Source organism: Colobus angolensis, unplaced genomic scaffold, assembly GCF_000951035.1.
Source record: "Colobus angolensis palliatus isolate OR3802 unplaced genomic scaffold, Cang.pa_1.0 Scaffold3, whole genome shotgun sequence".
Classification (NCBI taxonomy): domain Eukaryota; kingdom Metazoa; phylum Chordata; class Mammalia; order Primates; family Cercopithecidae; genus Colobus; species Colobus angolensis.
This window is the reverse complement of record NW_012116265.1, coordinates 2,859,857-2,879,274: the sequence shown is the minus strand read 5'-3', so window position 1 is coordinate 2,879,274 and position 19,418 is coordinate 2,859,857. Positions and strand designations below refer to the sequence as shown.

The window sequence follows — 19,418 nt, the reverse complement described above, 5'->3', positions numbered from 1 at the left end:
GTTAACATCATTAGTTATTAGGGAAAAGAAAATCAATCCCACAATGTGATATCACATCACACCTACCAGAATGTCTACATTAATAATAATTTTAAAATAACAAGTGCTGGTGAAGAAGTGGAGAAATTAGAACCCTGTATATTGCTGGTAGGAATGTAAAATGGTACAGTCACTGTGAAAAACAGTCTGGCAGTTCCTCAAAAAGTTAAACATAGAATTATCATATGATCAAGCAATTCCACTCCTAGGTGTAAATCCAAAAGAACTGAAAAAGGGAACTTGGAAAACATGCTGTGCCCTGATGTGCAAGTGTTGATGTTGGCTGGGGACAGGAGAAGGAAGGAAAGTCCAAGGAGTGTATTCACTGTAGCATTATTCACAATAGCCAAAAGGTGGACACAATCCAGGTGTCTATTGACAGATGAAGGGATAAACAAAATGTAACATATACATACAATGGAATATTATTCAGCCATGAAAAGGAATGAAGTTCTGATCAATGCTATCAGATATATTGTTATAACATGGCTGAATCTTGAAAACATTAGGCTAAGTGAATGAAGCAAACCAAACATAAAAGGGCAAGTATTGCCTGATTCCTTTTATATGAGGTACCCAAAATAAGCAAATTCATAAAGACAAAAATTAAATTAGAGGTTACTAGGGTATCGGGAAGGAGAGAATGAAAAGTTATTGCTTGATGGGTACAGAATTTCTGTTTGGGATGATGGAAAAATGTGCAAATAAATAGTGATGATGGTTGCACAACATTGTGAATGTAATTAAATGCAACTGAATTTTACACTTTAAAAAGGTTAATATGGCATATTAAAAAAAATTTTAAACAAAGAACTAAAATAAAACCATGAGGTATGTACCTAGATACCTTGTTTCTCTGAACTATGCTACCCTAAGAGTTTAAACTCCTTCCATTCCTCCCCAGCATGTTGGCATTTTCATTGAGGACCACGTTAAGAAAGCAATGCTTAATTCGAAAGAACATTTTCATAATGGTGAGAATGGAGATCCCAGGGGCCGTGTCAGAGGCTGACATTCTTTGGGGTAGGGTGTCGTGTAAAAATGGTGAAGATGGTCCCTATTGAGCTGACTCACAAAGCTGGACCAGAGCTGGGAACTGTCCAGGTGCTCTGCCCCAAGCTGGGCCCATCCCTTCCCCTGCTGCCCATTTCCCACTCAATGACCTTTAACCTTTGGGCCTGCCTGGGGAAGATACACTCCTTGCACATCTAGAGACCTCTAAAACCAAAGAAAAGGGGGCAGGATGAGGGTGCACACTGGCTTTGAAGCGCTGGTGCATTCAGCAAGTTGTTATGGACCACCCAGCACTAACCAAACACCCTGCCTTGATTTCTCAGAAGTCTACGGCTCCATTTGTGTCATGCCCACTGATGCCTTCTAGAAACCTTGGCACCTAGTTCAAGGCTGGGTTTCTGCAGTACAAGCGGGGCTGCATGCAACGCTGAACTTTAAACAAATGGTAGGCCTGGCAAGCAGAAGTTGTTAGATGTGCAATGCTTTTCACAGTGCTCCCTGATTCAATAAGCGTTTAGGTTAGGGAGGTGTAAATGTCCTTTTGGTACAATCACTAGTCAGACAGTTCTACCCACAGAACTATGGTGTTGTTGAGATTTACCATAAACACATGAATATGAGTTCAACAGGAAAGATAAAAATACCATTCCTGTCTTTAAAGCTGCCTCGCCTATGGAGGGGGGACACACACAACCTTCTAAAAGGACCCCATAATATGCTGTCGAAATGGAGCCATTAATAGTCAAATTCAAGAAACAAACCTCCTTAGCAGCTTGGGTTCATTCTGAAAAACAGAGGAAGCAGTGCTTGTTGCTTTACTTTTAATAGCACAGGTTGTCATGCCGACTAGTGCTGCTGTTTAAAATGAAGAGGAAAAAAAGAAGTGTTCCTTCCTACACAAACCTTTCAGCAGGGCTCACAATTAGTCTTTAAAAACACGAAAACTCACAGCACTGGAGATATGGTAAACATTGTGCTTCTATTTAAACCTATCAGAATGAGGATATGATAAACCTTTGGTCTGGGTCTCCTTTGTACAATGCTCTTTGGCCAGCATCTGGCTGAAGAGTCCACAAGGAAAGAAAGGCACGATGATGTAGGTGCACACAAAGGCAGCCGGTCTCCAGATGGGAGAGCGGCCTTCCATCTTGAATAAGCGCAAGAGAAAGGCCGGCTTCCTTGGGAAAGAGAGGCTCTGCTCCCGCTTAGCCCTGTGAGCACAGTTATTAAAAGGCTGGGTCTGCACAATGCTGTGCAACACAGTTATTACAAGGCTGGGTCTGCACAATGCTGCGCAACACACCCACTGCACAAGGGTGCCAAGGACAGGAGAGAGGAACATGGGCTGGCAGTGGCAGCAGAGGCGCCCCCACCCTCTGTAGTGCCCGTGGGCCCAGGTCAGCCAAAGAGAGGAGCCAAGAAGCAGGAAGACATGCTGTGCCCTGATGTGTGAGTGTTAATGCTGGTTGGGGACAAGAGAAGGAAGGAAAGCACAAAGACAGGGTGAGAAGGAGGTAAGACCTCTTCTCTCTCTCACAATTGACTGATGGTTTTATGAACTCTTCTGTCCACAAAAGCTTCCACCCATGTAAAAGAAGATCTAGCAACGTTTCTGAGGCAAAGAGGACTTGCTCACAGATGAGCCACAGGGTGATATATCTAGATCGCATCTGCAAGGGGCACACGTAAAGTCTGCCAATAGGTTGTGGTGCTGACAATCAGGCCCCACACTTTCTTTCCAAGCTCCTCTCCTCCCACTTCTCCATGAGAGCAAGCCCTGGGTTCCCATTCCCTCGGGTCCAGTGCCTTCACAGCTCCGTGAGCTTAAGGATGAAGAGGGTCTCTCTCCTCCTAGACCACTTAATGCCTATCAGGCCTTGAAGAGCCACTTCATATATCTGCTGTTCATGATCTCTTACTGGCACTCCCAACCTATAAACTCGGCTGCAATTGGCCTATTCCATTCACCTGCCAATTAACATGCTTTGCACTACTACGTATTCTCTTAATTTGATTATCTTTTTGTTTGTTTCTATGTGGTCTCCCTAACTAGAATGGAAATTTCTTGAAGGCAAAAGATCTTTCTGTATCTTTTGTTGCTCCCCCTGTGCCTAGTAACTCCTGTGTATACAGTGGTAGTAACTGCAGTAGCAGCAGCGTACAGTTGCCACTTAATAAGCTCTAAGTGCTAGGCTCTGTTCTGAGTACTTTACATGGGTTAATGAACATGCATCTCCCAACTGTCTGAGATATACATGCACACAATTATTACCCCTATTTAACAGGAAAATAAACTGACGCATAGGAGGTTAGTGACATGCCTAGGCTCACATGACTGGTACAGAGCAGACCCAGAACTCAAACCAAAGCTCTCTAACTCTAGAGCCTGCGGCACACTATGTTGATGACCTGAGTTTGGGGTTGAGGAGGCAGAGATGGGTGAGGTGCCAATGAAGCAAAGAAGAGAGATAGGGGATATCCACAGTAAAATGTGTAAGATACTGTCCCATTCAACAAAACTTACATAATGCACACATTTCTTCATAAAGACAGATGTAAAGTTTGCCTCTAAAATGTCAATGAGTAGTTAACTATCTCAGGAGAGCTGGATTCCAAGGCACTTTTCTTTCCTTTTCTATATTTTCTATGTATTGTTTGATTCTCCAAGGAGCATGCAGGACTATTGCATATGGCAGAAAGATAAATAATGAAGTCAATTTCATTATGGGCAGAAAGGAAAAGAAAACAAAAAGAGAAAAAAGAAGGAGAGAGGGTCTGTGGAATATTTGTGAACAGAAGGGTGGCATGTCTATTCCTGTGTCTCAGGAAGATTGCCCTGCTGACAGTGGAGGAAATGAAGACAGGGAAATGTAACACATCCCTAAGACAAATGATAATAACGATAATTGCTAACATTTATGGAGCTCAGAGAAAGGTAATATAGGAAGTTTAAAATCCAGTTATCCTCACGGCAACACTGTTCATAGTAGCCAAAAGGTGGAAACAGCCACATTTCCATCAGCTAATGAATGGAAAAACACATTGTGATAGATCTGCACAACGGAATACTAGTCAGCCATAAAAAGAAATATTGATCCATGTTACAATGTGGATAACCTTAAAAACATTATGCTATGTGAAAGAAGCCAGACACCAAAGCCCAAATATTGGCTATTTATATTTATATGAAATACCCCAAATCAGTATCCATAGAGAAAAAAGTAGATGAGTAGTTGACAGGGACTTGGAGGGAGTGAGGAACGGGGAGTGGCTGCTTAATGGGTATAGGGTTTCTTACAGGGCGAGGAAAAGGTTTGGAATTTGAGGTGATGGTTGCACAGTGGTATGAACGTACTAAATGTCACTGAATTCTACACTTTAAAATGGTTAAGTTTGTTATGTGAATTGTACTTCAATTAAAAAAAAAAAACAACCCCAGTTATCCTTTAACTTAAAGTCCTGAGAAAATGGAAAGGCAGATGAGGAGGGGAAAAAAAATGGATTCAGAAAAACCCCAGTAAATGAGACAATAAGACAAGTGGGACACCCAGAGTAGGAGGCGGCCTCGTACAGAGGGAGAGGGGGTCCACACTCAGCAAAGGGTGGACCTAACCCCTATCTTCAGTAACTGAGCTATCCAACCATGGGCCAGGCAGCCTTGAGATGCTGTGAGCTTTCACCTTTCTCCTACAACATCTACCGTTTTAGTCAGATGATCTGAGATAACACAGTTGTTGAATGCTCGCTCCAGTTGCCTAAGTGGTTGGCACAGGCAAGGCTGAAGCCAAATATCCAGCCCCTAGATAAGGCACGCAGAGCTTGTGCTGGGCCCGCCCCCATCAGCGCATGGGCCACAGCTGCTTGTCACACCTGGCAGCTCCAGGCTGGGGGCAGCGTGTGGGTAGGGGTCACACCTTGCTCCTGGCTGTATCCCTGGCCTTAATCAGAGCCTCTGGCACAGAAGAGGTGACAGTACACACATGTGCTGAAGAAATAAACATCCTTTATTTCATATATTTTATCAGTTGGTTGAGATTTTTGGTAGATAAAACACAGATATGGTACAAAATTCAAAAGGTTCCGGGGATATACAGTACTAAATTTGCCTTTCTTCCACCCTCCTACTCCGGCTTCTCCGAGGCAACCTTTGGCCCGCACCACCATTTGCAATGTGACTGGGGGGGGGGTGAAGTTCTGACTTGCAAAGGCTCCCGCGACCACATACCCAGTCGTCTGGGTGGCAGGTCACCACCATGAGATGGGAGCTACGTATGATATCAAGACAGAAGTCATCTGGGTGAAAACAAGGTCCTAGTATTCTGTGCCAGGAGCAGGCACGGGCCCCAGAGCCGCAGCTTGCAGAGGAATCCATGAGGGTGATGACCACCCCCTAGAGCATTCATGGAACAATGGGAAGCCAGGGGCAGAGACCACCCAGCCAGTCAACAGGGCCAGACACCTCAAGCTCCTCACTCCTGTTTTGGACCTAGGAGATTTCGAGCTGGGGAAAGGCAACATTGCTACCCAATGGGATGGAAGTAGATGTCTGCGTACCACTGTCATCCTTGGACCTAGAGAGGTGATATGTGTTTTGTCTGGAGGAAAAAACTCACCTTAAAGGAATTCAAGTGTGAGCTCGGTGGCATGGTCCCCAGTGACGGACTTTGTGGTGGACACAGCTGACAGCAACTTAGGTGGTGGGGAGAAGGGGGGCCCAGGAAATCAAAGTACCTGCAGAGGTTCGATCCATTTAGGGATGAGCAACCTGGGCCAATCCCAAGCCTGGACCGAGCCCCAGGGCTGAGCTGCGTGTGGTGGGGGCATCTGCACCCACTGCTTTGTCAGGTCGGATTGTGAGGCTGAGTAACCACTGCCCTGTAGAGTCACCAAACCATGGACTAAAAAAAGATTCAAGCCACACAGGCTCATCTGTTTCCCCCAAGGTTCCTGCCTAATGTGGCAATGCACTGGCAGGCTGGAGGGTGAGTCGGGCACTTATCTGATTTCAGCCAATCTGTTACTGTATTTCATTCCCTGTCCTCGTGCCCAGAGGCTGTTGCAATGGGTATAAATTTAGAAAGAGAAAGATAAATAACATGGAAAAGTTCCTTTTAACAAAATAGGGATTTTTTTCTCTCTATTTTGCTAAAGAAAAGATAAAATGATCTTCTTGTTATTTATTTAGACTTACCATGGTAGAATCTGATATTTTGGGCAGGAACCTAATAATGCATAACCACAGCCCAAGATGAACCAGCTTCTCCTGAAAGAGTCAAGCCTCCATCCTAAGCATTTCTTAGACACTGAGGGAGTGAGAACATGACAGTACCTTGTACAAGATCTGAAATCCACGAGGGTCCCTTCTGAACAAGCAAAAGACTCTGAAAGAAGACTGTCTCCTTTATATGAAACGGTCTATGCCAGCTAACATAACACACTGTGCCTGAAATTGTCAGGCCACTGGCAATTTCACTGGTCACACTGATACTTTAAACCAAACCTGTTCTATGAGGAAACTAATATCACAGATGGGAGATATTCAGTTGGTGGAAATTAACTGAAAGAGAAACTGCTTGAGAAATGTTTGCCTTCCCTCACACACAAACTCACAGCCCAGTGGGTTATGGAACCTCATGGTAAAAGACTAGATCAATTCCACCACCTAATCATTTAGCCCAACACCCATTCTACAGGGGAGAAAACCAAAGTTAAGTGACTGGCCCAAGATCACATGGCTGCCACTAACAGAGGGGGGCCCAGGTCCAGGTCTCACAACCCTTCCCTGGGGTCACCATGCAACTGTCACCCACCACCTGGATGTCAACCAGACTCAGCAGCTGTACCTCTGACAGCATCTCATACTGGCCTCTTCTTCCAAGAGCAATAGTGAGTAAGTCATAGACCACAGATGCACTCTGTAGACTGATGAGGCGGTCACTCTTGTGTTCAGGTATCCTGCTCAGCACAGCATCCCGGTTGGCCTGAAAAAACACAGAAGAGAGAAGCAGATGGATAAAGAGCCTAGTGCTGCGTGGGGGGGAGGCCACCTAGGCCCTCCTGCCCCTACCGATTTGCCAAGGGAATGGAGACAAGGGTAGGAATGAGCAAAGGCCTGTCACCTTGGGTTATTTATTCAAAATCCCCTGGTCACCACAGAACATGATATATGAGATGATCCAAACAGAACACAAAGACTGAAGTCCTAGAATTGTGAACCTAGAGGGCACCTGTACCTGTCAGCAGGCATTTGGAGGAAGCCTTGGCAGCTGATACAAAGTTTTCCCTGGGCTCAGGTTCACAGCCAGCCTCGTGGAAGATGCAGCTGCGCTCTAGAGCAGCCGAGTCATCCATCAAGTGAGGCCCTGCTGCGCCTCACTCACGAATCCTGCTTCTGCTCTACATTAAAGAGGGGGAGAAAATTCCCAGCCCTGCATTTCCCAACACCCAATTGTGTCATCAAGTTCCATGAGTCCTACAGAGATCTATCTTACTTTTCCTCTATCACCAAGCAATATTCAAATCCCTATATGACATCTTCACTGGAACAGAACACAAAGACGAATTCAATCTTGTTTAGGGAAGCACAACACAGATATGTAAGAGAAAACAAGAAGAAAGTAGATTTTTCCTTTAAAAGATATTAACACAGACGACTCAAGAGAACAATTTTCTAAGCTTAGCACAGAAATACATCAGGCACATTCAAACTTATTAATCTCATCTATCCAGAAATCAAATGCTCTTTACAGCAACTTGCTACCATTACTTCTAAAATTTAATTTCTCTACAGATTCCTCTAAATATATCACATGTATGAGACTCAATAGCTAGCTCATTTTCCCTTTTTCCCTAATAGGAAGTTTAGAATCAACAAAGTTAGATTTCGATTTCACCTGTCTTTTTCCCCCTGCTAATTAACAGAAGTCTGCAGATCATCTGTCCATGGGAGCAGAGAAAGGCCCGCCCCCAGTCTTTCCTGTGAAAGTGGTACATGAGGTTCCAGGGTCACTTGTCCCAGCATGCTGACATTGATCTTCCTCCTGACATTCAAAAAGGCCACGCACACACCTTCCCTCTCACTAATGAGACAAAATGCATTTTCTTTGTGTGTGAGTCCAAGGCATTTACTTTTAGCCACCCATCAGTACTTACTCACTTTAAAACTCCTTGCTCTTAAATGTCAAAGACAAATAAGAATATATAAGACAGGCCACTTCCTACAAAGTGAGTCATCTCTTACGGAAACAAGCCTGCTTTTGAAGATTTCATTCTAAGTTTTTCTTGTTAGGAGTCCCTCTTGCACCCCACAAAAAAGCAGCTCTGAAGGAAACAGGGCCTGTTGCAAATGGTCTCATTTTATTTATTTGCTATACATATTCTATATTGAGACCAATGCCTGGAAGAGAGCAAAACAAACATACTATTTATGAAAGATTTTCAAGTTATACCAAATGCATTCTTTTCATTTTTAGAGAAAGTATCAGTATCTTTTGACTAGAAAGGTACAATACAGAACCTCAAACAGACCCACGAATAATAAATATCCCAGAATATTGCCTCAGTGGTAGTTCTGCAAATCAAGTTCTTATAATCCCACTCTCCTAGGGGAAACTAATTTGTTTTGTGGTTAGAAAATAGCACAATTCTAAGTGACACTTTGTAGGTGGAGAAGCTATGGACAAATTCATGCTTCTGAATTAAAGTCAGAACCAACAAAGAACACAATTTTCTGACATCCAAAAAGCACAAATTTTCATTTTGGTTTTGAAATTGAGCACATTCATTTTCTGTCTAAAAACTAAAAAATCAAGAAGTCAAAGGACATGGAAAAAAGGCTTCCAAAAGCAACTTCATTTAGATTTCCACCTACATTTTCTGAAATGATTTATAGGGAGAACATAATCATTTTGGTTAGAAACCTTGTCCTTCATACCCACTGATGACATCACTGGATTTCAACGTCCCCTGAAGAGATTTTTCTGGAAATTACATACCACAGAGCCAACTCTGACTGTCTCAAAGGGATCTCAGTGTTTGAGTATTATTAGTTTCTATCACTTCAATTCAATTAAGAAGCAGGAGAGTTGGAGACATCATTCCACAGACATCTCCACTTAGTGCAAGCGTTTTAGAGAGGTGGCCATGTTTTCCAAATTGCAGACTGGAACATATCAGCTGACAATGGAACATAATATTTTCAATCAGAATTGTCCAGGTAATCTAAAATGTATAGTCACCATGCTTTCAGAATGTGTACACCATAACCAACCAAGTTTGCCCAAAGGGAACTACCTGCCAAGGACCCAGCTTGGGATGAGGGAATGCTGACCAGGAGGCCAAGGTGAGCTGGCTCCACGGATGCCCCGGTGGGAAAGCCTGGGGAGATTTGTTCACTTGAATGCCACCATGTGCCAGTCTGCTCCCCTATGTGCTTCCGATTGCACCAAGGCAAGTAGAGAATGTAAATGACACCATCCTAAGTTACCAGCTGACTATCGGACAACCTGCTTCCTTGAGAGGAGGTAAGCCCAATGACACCAAACAGCCTCCAAGTCAAAAGAGGTGGTAACTCAAGCAGGCTTGCCCTTGTCAACATCGGTGGGCCATTCAAAGTTTTAATCAAAGGCAAGAGAGCTGCCCTCTCATGAGTTCTGGCCTCTTCTGATCCCTCCTTCTCTCTGTGCATGTATGTTAATATGCTCAGACCCAATGTCTATACTCACCTGAATCCATCTTACACCTCCCATTAAACAGTATGTGTGGGGAGGGCAAGAAGGGAAATGCCTTCTCTTGCTTTAGTTATGATTCCCTTTTCTCCCCTGGGCTGCCCCAGGGTTTGGGGGTAAGCAGTGACAGCTATGGGAAGGGGGCAGTACAGTCTCCTACCAGGAACAGGAGACCACTGCATGATGCACGCATTCTGCCTGCTCTGGGCCTCTGATGCACGCATTCTGCCTGCTCTGGGCCTCGGGTTCCTCATGTGTAAAATGAGGGAAGGGGATGTGAGTCCTCAAGATCTTTTGATTCCAGGAGCCCACCCATTCTGCTCAGGTCCTCAGTACACATCACTATTCTGCTGAGGAATTCGCCATTATAACACACATGATCCTGAAGGTTTCAAGCCAGGGCCACAATGCCTAGTGATAGATACACAGGGCAGAAACTCAATAAGTGATGAGTGGTGAAATAGACCTAAAATTCGATATCCTGGCCAAATACTAAGAAAATGTTTCAAAGCAATCAGAGTGTCTGGCAAAAACTCCCTCACAATAGCAGTGACAGGGAACAGAAGTGAGTTCTCATGGCCTGGGACTTTACAGTGTCTGGTGACAGCTGGGAGCTGGAAGAGACAACCAGGGCAGGATGATGAGAGTTTCATCAAGTTTCTGCTGTGAAAACCAGAGGTTCATAGAACCAACAAATGACTTATCCCAAAATTCTCCCCCACTCCAGGGCAAATTGAGAGGCTTATAAAGGTCACCCTTTGGGGGCCTCTTTCTCCTTTTAAGATTCCTCTGGTGGTCATTTTAGCTGTGGTTTACCTAGATACAATTGCATTAACGTTCAGCCAATACTGGGTGGATAAATGAATGAACTAAGATACCCGCTTCAAGGTAGAAGATAGAGAAGCTCCAAGCTCCAGGCTAACCAAGGGACATTGCTAGCTGGTCCAGGAATTAAGAAAAAACCCTCTTTTTAAACCTCTATTTTTTCCCATCCATGTATACCCTCTAGAAAGTATTTTCTCTCAAGAAAAAGAGTGGTCATACTGGCAGAATGGCTGTATCAAAAAAGAGACTACAGGGCCAGGGGAAAGAAGGATGTAAAAACACATTCCACTTACCATTGATTCGCTAATCAGCAATAACAACAGGGCTTCTTCCGTATTTTCTTGAGGACAAAAAATGCTGCAGAAAGAAAACTGACTTTGATATATGACAGTTTCAAAATAACACAAAATACACAAACACAAGAGCAGAACTGAACACTAAAAGCTTCCAGGATTTTATATAATACCCATGAAAAATACTGTATAATTTGGACACTTGAATTAATTTGCCTATTTCTATGGTAATCTATGGAATTCATACATTTTAGCTATGCATTTTAGTGGTAGGCAGAAGGGTAAAGTAAAGCTGTAAAAACCAAGTTAAAAGCCCAAATAACATATGTACGTATTACAGAGGCAGAATTTTAGATTTCAATAAATTGACATTATCTAAATAATACAAGCTTTCTCCTAAACCCGCTACAGAGGTATAAATTGCAGGCATTTCACTAAACAGTACTCTTCTCACCTCTTACCTGCTAACTGGCATATCTCATACTGTCATTTAGATGAAATAAGAGATTAGAAGCAATTTTAGAGTTTGAATAATTTCTCTAATACTGTAAGAATTCAGTGAGCTATCTTACTTAGACACAGAAGTTTTATTATGGGGTAGCATGCAAGAGCTCTTACTAATCTATTTTACGGAATTTGGCTGAACTCTTAAATCCTGGATTAAAAGAAAGAGCTTTTTAAGCTCAACGTTGCTCAGGATTAGAGAATAACAAAAACCCAGCAGAACCCCGCTCTGTATTCTCTACAGCCTATTTTCTGTGTTGTGAGCATCTGCAGCATTTGTTCTCCTGTTCTAAAGCTCTAGAATCCTTTGAGCAGAATTCTGAATGTTATCACCAATTGGGTCAAACTCGATATTTTTTCATGAAATGGAAGAAGAGTGTATAATAAATAAAAATGAACTTGGTTTTAAAAAAAACTCCTAGTATTTTGAAGATGACTAAAAATGACTAAGTTTATGTCTTCCCAAGGATAATATTACAATCATTTAATTGAAGGGATTTCCGCCCCCCCCCATAAAAGGAAAAAAACAAGGATTTTTCACATAATTATAAACATTTGTTTTCTTTGAAGTGCTGGCGATTTTTGTACTGCATCTTAGGATGACAAAGAGCAAGACAGAAGAAACACAGTGCCTGGCATTCTCATTACAATGCTGACACCGCCAGAGGTAAGGAAGCCACCTGCAGGATGGTTTCTATCGCTCTTCTGAGGCTAAAATTTTATGAAAAGGCTGGCCTGAGAATGAGGAGCAAGATTTGGGGATATGCAGTGACTTGCTTCAGAAGTCAGCTTGAGATGATCTGGGTTTTTCAGATGGGACGTCCTTTCCCCTTAGATTCTGAAACAGAGCCTAAAGGCTCTGAATTAAGTGTCTCCCAAACAATCACCTCAGTATGTTGTGTGTGTGTGTGTGTCTGTGTGTGTGCGCGCGCTTATACATGCACACCGGTGCCCAGCCATCATTTCCTGATATCCTGGCTTGTGCTTACATGCAATTGGGACCTTGCAAATAAAACAGTAATGTGAACCATTGTGTGTGTGTGTGTGTGTGTGTGTGTGTGTGTGTATGTGTGTGTGTACACATACACCCATGCCCAGTCATCATTTCCTGATATCCTGGCTTGTGCTTACATGCAACTGGGATCTTGCAAATCGAGCAGTAACGTGAATCACTTTTTGTTCATGGCTAGCCAGTTCTGCATTGTCCAGACCAATTGAAAAGAGAGAGAGCCTATGCTAATTGTGACTTCACAGCAGTCAATTCAGTCCATGGCTAATCTCCAGATTCTGGTTGAGCCATCCAGCCTGCTTAAATGCTAGTTTGTGTTATTTTTACCATAGTTGCTAACAAGTGGCACATTAACCGAATCCAGCTCCACTTCCTCTAACTTCCCTATTTGTGGCAGGCAAGGTGGGTACTCAGGAGCACTGCAAGGCTCCCAAGGCCAGCAGAAGAAGTGCGGGGAGAAAAGGTAGTTTTAAGAGACAGACCTAAACAACTACACATTGGAAGGCTCCCTCTCAATAATTATGAACTCTCTAGACCCATTTCCGGCCAATTCCTTCCCTCTTGTTTGCCCAGGGAAGCGTGGATGGAGCTCACGGTGAATGGTCAAAACTGTTGGGGCCTTCCTTTTGTGGCCTTCTCCTCTTTGCGGCTCACAAGCCTCAGGGGGAGATACTGGGGTACCCAGGCCTCAGCCTTGAAGAGTGGGAAAACTGGGGCCCTAGATCCAGAGGAAGTTGCGTGAAGGGGAAGGTGGGGGACAAAAGGGGACAAGGAGAAAACAGGGCTCAGCAGGCATGAGGACAAGCTCCCAAGAGCTGGCGGGCTGGCAAAGGAGGTGGCAGTGTGGGCGGCTGCTGTGCTGAGAATGGGAGGGTACGTTCTCGCCCCAGCCATGTCACCAACTCACTGGGTGACCTTTAGGCAAACTGCCCATTTTCTTACTTTGGATGAATTTACCGACTGATTTTCTGATTCTACAGAAGACATAGGGAACAAGGGCGAGAATTCTCAGGTATAAGTAGTAATCATCATCTTGCCAGGGCTCCTACATAATAGCTTTTTCTTAAAAATTTCCTCCGATACGTAGAAACTTTACTGTAATTGTAGAAACAATCATGCGAAAGAAATTAATCCAACTTTACCCAACTGCACTTCATCTCTCTGTCATCGTTAGCCATTATATAACTAATGACAAGTTAATGTCTAAAGGTCACTGGCACCCCCTAAAACTCTGTATTTAGGTGCGGGGAGGGCCTTGAACACTGCCAACCCATGAGAAAGTTGATTTGTAAATAATGACATCAACTCTAAGGTCTAGTAATGGTTCCTTTATAATTTTAGTATGTCTGGCTCAGATACTACCAGGAAATTCCAGGAGAAACACAGCCTCTGAACCACAGCCAGCCAGATAAGAGCTGAGGCATGGAGGCCAAGATGAAGTCCCATCCTGAGCCCAAGTCACACTGTCTGCAAGCATGCCAAGGCAGAATCTACTGTTGATCCCAGGTTTATGTGGATAAATGGCTACCAAGAAAGGAATAGGACTTAAAGTGAAAATTAAGAGCGCATCTTGATTATTAGGGATTGGCTAATCTGATGCAAGGACTATTGAGGCCTCACCACACTTCTCTTTCGTGTCAATCCATATAGGTCAAAAATCTCCGCATGACAAAGAAAGAAGGGTCCCTCACGTAGACCAGTGCAGGTCCACTGGGCTACACTCTGCTGAGTGGGTCAGGTGAATCCCACCTAGAACATCACCTTGCACAAGTGCTTCCATGTTCCTGCTGAGAGGATGGGCCTCTCCATGACTCCAAGGTGAGCTGTGTGCACCAGAGGCAAGGAGATGACGGCAGCCAGCGGTGCCGTTGGTCGTTTACACAGCTTCGGTTCGGCCATCAAGAAGTTATCCTGACCCTTCAACATCCCTCTGCTTTCCATTTTATTTTATTTTATTTTATTTATTTACTTTTGCAAGCTCTTGAGGATGTATTGTGTCCAGGGAAAGGCCTGGCCAGTGCCTGGCTCAGGCTGTCCAGCCCTCCCCAGCCAAGACCCCCACCCCCATTTTCCATTTTAAACAGCATCCCCATCCTTGCCAAAAACTCCTGGCAACCAAGAGGTTCAGATCTACATTCAGTATTCTATGATAATCACCTTTTCCTCCTAGACCTACAAAGGAGTTTAGACAATGCCTGGTACTCACTAGCACTCAATGAATCTTTTCATCATCTACTTCTTGGCAATATTATCCAATATTAATCAGTATCCACAATAGCTGTTTTTAATCTTCTGCTTTACTTTGTGTTAACTATCTAGTTTAATGTGCATTTAATTATTGAAACTACCTCAATGCTTCTTACAAGAAATACAATGGAAAAAAAAGTATACCTGACTGAAACACACACACACACACACACACACACACACACACATACATATATATAACACACACACACATTAAGAAACATGTAGATGCAGGGGGAAAAAAAGAAACATGTACAAGACTCTTTACAGAAGCACTGTTCCTATTAGCCCCTCATGGGAAACAACTCACAACACAAGCAGAATGGATCAATATCCTGGAGGACAGTCATAAAATGAAACACCTCGCAGCAATGAAAAACACTCCTGGCCGGGCGCGGTGGCTCAAGCCTGTAATCCCAGCACTTTGGGAGGCCGAGACCGGCGGATCACGAGGTCAGGAGATCGAGACCATCCTGGCTAACATGGTGAAACCCCGTTTCTACTAAAAAATATAAAAAACTAGCCGGGCGAGGTGGCGGGTGCCTGTAGTCCCAGCTACTCGGGAGGCTGAGGCAGGAGAATGGCGTGAACCCGGGAGGCGGAGCTTGCAGTGAGCTGAGATCCAGCCACCGCACTCCAGCCTGAGCGACGGAGCAAGACTCCGTCTCAAAAAAAAAAAAAAAGAAAAACACTCCTACATGAAAAAATATGGGTGAATAGTTCAAATATAAAGTTAGACAAAAGAAGTTAAACATTAGAGAGTGCATATCGTATGATTCCATGTATATAAATTTCAAAAAGGGGCCAGACTGCCAGACTAATGATTGCGACAGAAGTCAGGAGAGGGCTGCCCTGGATGGGGGTGGTGACTGGGAGAGGCCATGGAGGGTGTCTAGGGCTCCAGTAGTGTCCATTCCTGACCAGATACTACTTACATGGATATGCTAACTTGGTGGAAGTTCATCAAGTTTCATACTTTTGATTTATTTTTCTCTATGTATGGTGTGTATCCAAAAAAGTTTACTCTAAAAAATAAGTAAACAAAAGCTGATACAATTCTTCACAGAAACACCCAGAAGAAAAGAAAGCAAGGAAGCCTGTGACAGGTGATCCCTCTTCTCATTCCATCCAGGATTTTCTACACTGTATTTCCTTTCAAATTCAAGATGAGCAGAGTGAGCATCTTATATGCATTTCATGTTCAGGTCTCCGTGACCAGGGGTGGAGCTTCCTGGCAGGGCTTGTCTTTCAGTTACGTTCCATTACGACCAACTCTTCTGAATGGTCCTTGTGGTTTTCTGGAGCTAGAAGGATCTCTGCCATCTAAATTTTGCTTGACGCTTATTATACTTATCATAAGAGACTGTGGGGAAGGAGACTGTTAGCCAAAATGAGGTTTCTGCATTATCTACAGATTCCCTTTCCCACCTCCAAACCGGCATAACTGAATGGTGAGAATGTACTTTCTGCCAATGTGGATGGGTCAGAGTCCTGCCTTGGTAAGAAGGGAACCTCCAAACAAGAATAACTCCCACAGCTGTTCCTCTTTACCCATATTCTAAGAAGTAGAGCTCTGAACCCACAAAATTACAAAGCTAAAAACTGATGGTAATAAATGAAGGCATAGAATTCATGTGGAAATCGATGAAACAGAGAACAGAATCACAACAGAAAAAAGTCAAAACCCAAAGTTGGTTCCTCAAAACTGACAAACTTTTAGACTGACTCTAAAAAAGAGAAAAACGACTTAAATTACTAAAATGAGAAATCAGAGAACATGACAACCAATCCTGTAGAAATGCAAAAAAAATTATAAAGGAATGCTATGAACAACTGTACGGAGGCAAATTAGGTAGTTGAGATGAAGCAGATACATTTCTAGAAAGACGTAAACTAATCAAACTGATTCAAGAAGATATAGAAAATACAAAGAGACCCATAATAAGTAAAGAGACTGAATTAGTATTAAAAAATAAAACAAAAAAAACTTCCTACAAAGAAAGCCTAGGTCCAGATGGCTTCATCGGTGAAGTCTACCAAATATTTAAAGGATTAATACCAATTCTCCACAAACTCTTTCAAAAAGAAGAGGAGGAAATAGTCTCCAACTCATTTTGTGAGGCCAATATTACTCTAATACCAAAACCAGACAAAGACATCATAAGAAAATTGCAGAATAGTATCTCTTATCAATATAGATGTAAAAATCTTTAACGAAATATCAGCAAATAGAACCCAGCAATAATAAAAAGGAGTATACGCCATGACTTGGACAGGGATGCAGGTTGGCTTAATGTGTGAAAATAAATTAATGTGATACACCACAGCATTAGAATAAAGGACAAAACCCACATTATCATTTTAACTGATGCAGAAAAAGCAGTTGACAAAATTCAACACCCATTAATAATAAAAATAACAAACTAGAAATAGGAAGCCCTTTTCTTAACCTGATGAAGGGCCTCTACAAAAGCCCATAGAAAACAACGTACTCTGTAAAAGACCAGATAATTTCCCCTGCCTGAGATCAGGAATGAGACAAGGACGTCCACGCTTGCCACTTCTATTCAACATTGTACTGGAAGTTCTAGCCAGGGCAATTAAGGAAGAAAATAAAATAAAATGCATCTACGTTAGAAAGGAAAAAATAAAAGCATCTATATTAGTATTAATAGATGACACAATCTTGATATAGAAAATTGTAAGGAATCCAAAAAATTAGGACCAATAAACAAATTCAGCAAGGTTACAGTATACAAGATAAATTTACAAAATCTGTTGTATTTCCATATACTTGCAATGAACAATCCAAAAATGAAATTAAGAAAACAACTGTATTTATAAGAGCATCAAAAAGAATAGCGCACATTTGCATGCACACATGTGCACGCACGCACACACGCGCGCACACACACACACACATTTAGGAATAGGCGTAACCAAAGAAATACAAGCTTTATATCCTGAAAAATACAAATCATTGTTTAAAAAAATTAAAGACAACCTAAACAGATGGAAAGATATCTCATGTTCATAGATCAGAAGACTTAATATTTTTAATATGGAAATATTCCTCAAATTGATCTACAAATTCAATGCAATTCCTATTAAAATCCCAGCAGCCTTTTTTTTTTTTTCCAGAAATGGACAAGGTAATTCTAAAATTCATATGGAAATTCAGGGACTTGGGAGAGAGGAGGGTGATAGCTAAGAGGTGCTGGGTTTATTTTGGGGGTAATAAAAATGTTCCAGTCATGGTGATGGATGCACAACTATGCAAGTATATTAAAAGCCACTGAATTGCACACTTTGAATGGATGAATTGTATAATATGTGAATTATGTCTCAATAAAACAATTTTTTTAAAAGCTGACACATATATCCATGTGAACTGAAACTTGTGACTCAGTAGCCAGTGCTACTATAGGAATGCTCCCTTTAATGACTGCATTTCCTGGAGCTGCATTTTGTTTCTATAATTCTCTTTGTACACATGGGAAAGCTAACATTAGAATAGCGACAAAATCTGAGTGGTTCAGGAAATGGAGAAATGGCCAGCACTGTGAGCTTCTCCGCCTTCAAGGGGTGAGGCCATATTGGATGGCACCCAAAGAGACACAGAGTTCCAGCCATGTGTCAAACTGGACTGGGGGAAGAGGGTGAGAAAGGAGGTCCTTAATGCACCTGGCACCTTGGTTATTAAGAAGCGTCTAAAGCAGGGGAAAACTCTACAGTCTATTTTTATGATATAAATATCACTTAAAAATGAACCCCAAACCTGCTTCTAAATAGTTAATAATGAGGGGTCAGCATTTTAAAAATAAGAGCATCGAAAATTGCTAGAACAGATACTTTATGAATCCAGTTAAGGACTAAAGAGTAAACACAGATTGTGAATTAAGCAAACTCATGGTTCAACAAGGCTGTGGAAAAGGGGGTGAAAACTAAATTAAGATAGGTCTAGGGATAAAGCTAAGAATATGCGAACTCATCTGAATCCATATAAGAAACACAAACTTGAACAAGAAGGTGATGAGAGAGAAAAATGCAAGGGTCAAGAGGATTATTAAGAGATGGCAACCTTGAAGAAACACCAACTCCTCTGAAAGAACAACAATTATTTTCAGATGTTTGAAATCTTGATCTTCAGATGGAGAAAGTGTCTAGTCATGCCATCTCTATTAGTGCTTTCTCTGGGACTTCAGAAGCTGCCACCTCATCCTCTCAGCTGCTTTTCTAATTTGAAAATATGAAAAAGGTCTTCAATATTTATTCATGTATGTTCCCCTTTCCTTCACATAGAGATTCTGAAAAGCCAACATGTCTTGTCCTTATAAGAACAGGCAAAGGCCAGAGCGGTGGCTCATGCCTGTAATCCCAACACTTTGGGAGGCCAAAGTGCGCGGATCACCTGAGGTCAGGAGTTCAAGACCAGCCTGGCCAACATAGTGAAATCCTGTCTCTACCAAAAAATACAAAAGTTGTCCCAGTGTGGTGGCTCACATCTGTAATCCCAGCACTTTGGGAGGCCAAGGCAGGCAGATCACAAGGTCAGGAGATCGAGACCATACTGGCCAACATGGTAAAACCCCATCTCTACTAAAATACAAATTAGTCAGGCATATTGGCACGTGCCTATAGTTTCAGCTACTTGGGAGGCTGAGGCAGGGGAATCACTTGAACCCAGGAGGTGGAGGTTGTAGTGAGCCAAGATCACACCACTGCACTCCAGCCTGGTGACAGAGTGAGGCTCTGTCTCAA

The 19,418-nt window shown here is 42.6% G+C and overlaps 1 protein-coding gene across 1 annotated transcript in view; it reads right to left on the bottom strand.

Annotated features, from left to right (window-relative positions):
* The window catches only part of TTC7B (tetratricopeptide repeat domain 7B), a 248,079-nt gene that overhangs the window by 132,279 nt on the left and 96,382 nt on the right, over positions 1 to 19,418 (bottom strand). Inside the window, exons 7-8 of the mRNA XM_011949417.1 lie at positions 10,898 to 10,961; positions 6,897 to 7,034 (exon numbers count right to left, since the gene is read on the bottom strand). Of these exons, the coding sequence (XP_011804807.1) occupies positions 6,897 to 7,034; positions 10,898 to 10,961 (202 nt within the window). The remainder of the gene's footprint in view (positions 1 to 6,896; positions 7,035 to 10,897; positions 10,962 to 19,418) is intronic.